The 6,000-nt window shown below is 38.2% G+C and overlaps 1 protein-coding gene across 5 annotated transcripts in view; it reads left to right on the top strand.

Annotated features, from left to right (window-relative positions):
- LOC149246111 (vesicle transport protein GOT1-like) overlaps nucleotides 1-5,521 on the top strand; it is a 200,654-nt gene extending 195,133 nt beyond the window's left edge. For 3 of the 5 annotated variants that reach the window (XM_089455638.1, XM_089455640.1, XM_089455639.1), the window contains 5 exons: nucleotides 4,080-4,171; nucleotides 4,272-4,352; nucleotides 4,747-4,844; nucleotides 4,964-5,045; nucleotides 5,148-5,521. In XM_089455638.1, coding sequence (XP_089311764.1) covers nucleotides 4,080-4,171; nucleotides 4,272-4,352; nucleotides 4,747-4,844; nucleotides 4,964-5,041 — 349 coding nt within the window. In that variant the 3' untranslated portion in view covers nucleotides 5,042-5,045; nucleotides 5,148-5,521. The remainder of the gene's footprint in view (nucleotides 1-4,079; nucleotides 4,172-4,271; nucleotides 4,353-4,746; nucleotides 4,845-4,963; nucleotides 5,046-5,147) is intronic. The other 2 variants (XM_089455637.1, XM_089455641.1) reach the window with 1 other exon arrangement.
- The last annotated feature ends 479 nt before the right edge of the window (nucleotides 5,522-6,000 follow it).

The raw sequence follows: 6,000 nt of genomic DNA on the forward strand, positions 1-6,000 counted from the left end.
TATTTTAGGATATCATGGTCTTTGTTGCCTTTAAATTGCTTCCCAATTAGATACTATCACCATTTTTTTTATTGGATGTAAAATTGCTTCCATTGCTTTTTCATATGCAGATTTCACCAAATCTTTTCTCTTTAATTGTTTGCTTTCAAAATTCAATGGTCTCCCTTCTTGCATTAATAATTCCTTAATGGCTTTAATTTTGTGAGGGCCTACCTTAACACCCTCGTGAGATACAATATGAACCAGATATTCCACCTCTTGTACTCCAAAGAAACATTAGGAGGTTTTTTCATATAATTGTTTCTCCTCTAATAGCTTGAGCACCTTGTCAACATGTTGAACATGATCCTTCCAAGACTTGCTCTAGATTAGTATATCATCAAAAAATACTAACAAAAATTTTCTAAGGAAGGGTTTGAAAATGGAATTCATCAAACCTTGAAATGTAGAAGGTGCATTGGTAAGGCCAAAAGGCATGACCAAAAATTCATAATGACCTTCATGAATTCTAAACGCTGTTTTCAGAACGTCTTCAGTGTTCATTCTTATTTGATGATATCCCAAACGAAGATCCAACTTGGTGAAGTAAATTGCTCCATGTAATTCATCAATGACAGGAATGGGAAATTTATCTTTAATAGTGAGCTTGTTGAGTTCCCTATAATCCAGACACATGCGCCATGATCCATCCTTCTTGTGCACCAATACTACTGGAGCAGAGAAAGAACTTTGACTAGGTTGAATTATACCCGCCTCTAGCATTTCTGCAACCATACATTCAATTTCACTCTTTTGGGCATAGGGATATCTGTAAGGCCTGATGTTTGGAGGAATACTTCCTGGAATCAAATGAATAGCATGATCATGATCACGAATAGGTGGGAGGCCTTTGGGAGTCTCAAATACCTTGGAATGATTGTCCAAGACTTTTTGGAGGTCTAGAGAAATAGATGATTTCGATGTTTGAACCTCTAGAGAACATAATTGTGTAATTACGCCCTGTTGTTCTTTCTTTAGAAGCTTTGTCATGCTATTAGAGTTGATTATCTTTCCCGGTTTCCCCGCGATACCCACCTATACCCACCTAGGGCATCACTCATCTCACAATCTAGCCATCCAAATACTTCTCTTTTTGGTCCACAAGTATGCTAGAGTTTGCTTTAGAGGCCCTCCAAATTTGAAACAAATTCGACAGTGAGATCTTGAGATATTGCAAGCCCTAGCTCGAGGACTGTTTCTTTCCCTAGGTTTCCCTTGGCTAGTGACCTCATTAGGATTATTGCATCCTTTAATCCCTTCCCCCCCTCAATTAGGTCAAAAACACTCTTGATTGATCAATTCCATCCCCTTGACCTAATTCTGGGTCCACTTAGTCCTGTGTGGTCCCACAACATTTTAAAGATAAATCCACAAAGACCACTTGGAATCCAATTTTCCACAAGGATTTTATGGTCTAGGAATCTCCTTGACAAGTCATATATTCAAACCCTAGCCCTTGGAATTCTCCTAAGCCCTTCCTAGAGAGCCTTTCATCTTGCTTTCCAAGGAAGTAAGCCATACATTTGAGCCTCTCTTGTGAATAGGCTTCTAGGATCACCTTTCACCCTATCATTGATCCATTCATCTTCGTGATCCTCATTATACCGGGTCTCCTCCCATCGGTGAAAGTCCGTAAAGAGCAGGGAGCCTTAGCTGAGGTGACAGTGGGCTATCACTCCATTGTTGCCCTTGACCTAGTAGTTGCCCTATAGGACCCCCTCCTAGGACCCCTGTTAGTTTGAGCGGTAACAACACCGAAATGGCTGTGTTCATGGTCAATGGTTTGGACCCAATCTACATCTTGATATGATATGACTATGGATTCCGGTAGGGCGCTCATAACATCCATGTACACACACAATTTGTCATAGGAGGTGTATTGTTCTAGTTTGGTGATGTCTAAGATCTTCATGAGCCTGTCCTGGGCATTGCTAAAGCCTAATACCCTCCAGTGTCTCTGGATCCCAAAATTCCCGTGGAAGTGAATAAAGCTTGATCCATACTGGTGCTGAGCTGAAGGATTCCTTCTTAGGAGAGAATCTCTTTGTCCAATATCTTAGGTGAAGACCAACAGAGTCATAGAAGTAAGGGACTTCCTTGAAGACCTCTCTGTCTTTTGCCCAGTGAAAAATCATTGTGAAGAACCCCTTCAAGCCTAATTTCAGCTCCATTTGACCCTAGGTTTTCCATTTAGCTTTGATCCATTGGACTAGGGCCTTCGTAGAGTACTAGAGACCCAGAAACTTGCCTATTAGGGCATGATCTCTCCTAAATTGGATATTTTCACCTACCCCTCTCGAAGTGACCTCATAGCTTGGGTTTTTGGGTGCCTTAGCAAGGCAACCATTGGTTAAGCATCATGCCGGTTGCTGTATTATGTACTTCATGGTTTCTGTGATCTCTGTATCAGGCTGAGACTTCCCTGCACCCCCCATTACCATGTCCTTCGGGAGCTCATGAGAGGCCCCTTTCATCGCTTCCTTGAATGCCCTTGGATTTGCTTCCGTCCTTGGGCCGTTCGTATTCCCACCTGACAGACTCTCCTTACCTTCCAGCTGATTGGCTTCATGGCCATGCTCTATTCCTGCCTCCGCTGTAAACCGCTCTGAGCTCTGTGAGTGAATCCTTGGTACCTTTGACAATGTCAGACTGCAGAAAAGCCTAACCGGGGTCACTTGCTGCCATCGCTCCTCACAGCCAACACATATCTTTGTTCATGTGCAATGTTCTATATTTTTTCTTTGTTTAGTGCACTAGCTAGGAATAGATAGCATTTGTTTGTGTTATTTTATGCATTTACCAACTGTTTGATTCTATCTCACGGATCTATTAGTTTGTGATAATCGACAATCTTCATTATTCAGTTTTCTGTTCTGCTAATAGTACCCTGCCAGTAGATTTGAATTTTATTATTTGGAAAAAAATGAAAATAAAAAAAATTCAAACCAGTGATGAAATTTTTCAGATTTGGTGAATTTAATCACTATGAAATGAATCGAAAAGTGGCTGGACTTGAGAGAATTCGGTTCCAGAATAAATTCATTTCCTGTGGTGGTCCTTGATTGTGCCTTCATTTTACTGACTTCAGCTGTACCATTTGCCCTGATCCATAAAGCCAATTCCTTCAGCTCTGTCACCTTGTGCTGTGCGAGACTCATTTCAGGTTTTATTCTTTCTTCAATGAGCTGTTGGAAGGTGTTATTTGCATCCAAATTCAACTGCATGTTGCTGGGTTTTTGAGAGATTAAGGTGTTCCACCAGGCATTGCTTGATTCATGCAATTTCATTAGGCATGCAGTTGTTTATTCTTTGACAGTGCTGTCAACCTAAGCCACAGATTGTTTAGAATCATTTTGACGTAAAAGCCCAAAATCACTTGAATTGAATTTTTTGCATACTCTTCCGAGTCCTGTCCCTTTATAATATTATTAGTTGAGCATGTGAAGAGTTTCTTTTCTCAAGGGACTATAGAGTGACATTAACGGTTTTACAATATCTTTTAAGTTTTAACTCTATAGAGCGACATTAAATATTTTGCAATATCTTTTAACTTTGTAGAGGGACATTAACTATTTTACAATATTTTTCAGCCCTTTGCAAATTTAATTGATAGGCTAAACCACCATAACTGCTTAGTTCTCTTCACAGACTTCAAGGATTTTATCATTCTCTCTTGTACTGACAATTTTTTTCTGGATTTTTTTGTCAAAGAATTTGATAATGAACATGAACCATGTGTTAGGTTGCACTCAATAATATTGTTATTGACACATGACCATCCCAATGAATTTTCTTTGTCAAAGAATTTGAAGACAAACATGAACCATGTGACTTAGGTTGTACTTAATAATGTTGTTATTGATGCATGACCATCCCAGTGCTCTGGACATTGCATTATTTATCAATTAACACACCAATTATTAGACCAAATATGTGATTTTGCGTAGAGCTTAAGTAAATTTTGGCTATTCTAGACATTAAAGATCACAAATTTAAAAATATTATTCTTTTATGTGGTTAACTGTTCTGCAATGTAACAGAGATTGGGATAGGCCTGACAGGCTTTGGCATTCTTTTCTTTTTCTTGGGAGTTATCTTCTTGTTCGACAAGGGTCTTTTGGCATTGGGAAATGTAAGTTAACAGTGCCTAGCATGGTATTGACATTTTTTATGCTTTAAGAGGCTGCTATGAATCCTCACTCAACCAATGGTTGATTCGTGATCTTTATCAGATCCTCTTCTTGGCAGGCGTTATGTTAACAATTGGTATGAAGTCAACGGCACAATTCTTTATGAAACAAAGCCATTACAAGGTATGGAGTTTTTAGAGTCTCCAAATTAGTATTGTTTCATGCAGATTTTGGTACTCTGTTTTTTTCGGGTTGCCATTCAATTCATGATTGTCTGGACATCTTTAAATACCTTTTTGCTACAACGATTAGCAATATCCTGTTCTGTTCCAATGCATTCGATGTTTGATTTTGAAGTATTAATCTATGTTTCTTGGGCATTGTTAAATATGTACTTGCAATAAAGCAGTAAGTAGTTAAGTACTCGCAGCAAATCACATATTCTACATATGTTTTTGCATCCTAGTTTAGTATGCCCTGATTTTTAGCTAGAGAAATTTAACTGCTATTGTTTTCGGTAAATGAGAAAGATAGCTCTGAAGCTCGAGTATACTTGATACATTTGCCTCTTCTTCAGGGTTCAATTGCCTTTGTCGTTGGATTTTTTGTGGTTCTTGTTGGATGGTCCGTCATTGGCATGATAATGGAAGTTTATGGCTTTATTGTTCTCTTCAGGTTGGACTCTTTTAACATCCAATGTTATAGCTAAGCCTATAAGAACTTTTTCTAGAGAAGCATTATTATCTAATACTGTGGACTAATATTCTTAGTGCCAATTTGTTTGGTTTTGGCAGCGGTTTCTGGCCCACTGTTTTGATTTTTTTGCGGAGGATTCCTGTTCTTGGCTGGTTTCTCCAATATCCATTCCTTAGTTCGGTAAGAAAAGTTTGCTTTGATTTCAAAACGTAGTTCTAGCTCTGGGTGGTTTTGGCTGATGCATATTTGAAAGAGCTAATTAGATTTTGTATTTTTCTACAGTTTTTTGGCTATCGACAGAGAAGGGTACCAGTATAAAGTGAAATAGCGTTTAGGTACATATGGTTTTGCAACAAGCAGCGGCACTTGCTGGGAGTTTCTTTTGTATCAACTGTAATTAAGATTGTAAGAGTTATCTAGTTTGCCTTTTTTCTGCTCCTTGAAGCACAGCACAGTTTTAAGTTGAATTATTTGGTGGATCCAGAGTATGGTGTTATCATGCAGGTCTGGGTCGATTATATGGTCCTTGTGTGGGAGTAATTATGCCAATAGGCTTGTCTATATCAGAAAGAGGTTACCAGATTTTAGAATATTTTTATTACAAATATTATGTGTATGTTCAGTATTTAATAAAAAAAGAATGTCCTTCCTGGCCATGGTGAAATGAATGATAGATTGTGATTAAATTTATTAATTTACATTTTATAAATGGAAATTTGTGATTGTGTTATTGAAATGTCTTTTTTAAGCCATGTAGCTGACTTCCAACCCTAAAATTTGAATTCTTGTCAACCCTGTTGCCACAGTTGTCTTCTTCCTTGCATTGGTGTCCTAAGCCTATTGGGGTTCATCAACCATTTAGCATATATAACTGGGCTAGTTGGTTTCTGAAAAGTTTGTCTTGTTCCAATGATTTAGGACTACAGTACATGACTAATTCCTTTAAGTTGTAAAAGTGACTACTTGTATGCAATTAATTTTCTGTTTTTCACTCGCAAACCTTGTGATGAGGTGCCCATTCCTTACCATGATATTTGATCCTTATAGAAATTCTTTGTACTTGCACTTACATATTTTTAATCACAATTGAGGGGTTGGTACACAATTGAGGGGTTGGTACTCAGAGTCTTTAGCA

Source organism: Pinus tabuliformis, chromosome 7 (assembly GCF_031772625.1).
Source record: "Pinus tabuliformis cultivar Carrire ecotype Pingquan chromosome 7, CPIR1, whole genome shotgun sequence".
NCBI lineage: Eukaryota > Viridiplantae > Streptophyta > Pinopsida > Pinales > Pinaceae > Pinus > Pinus tabuliformis.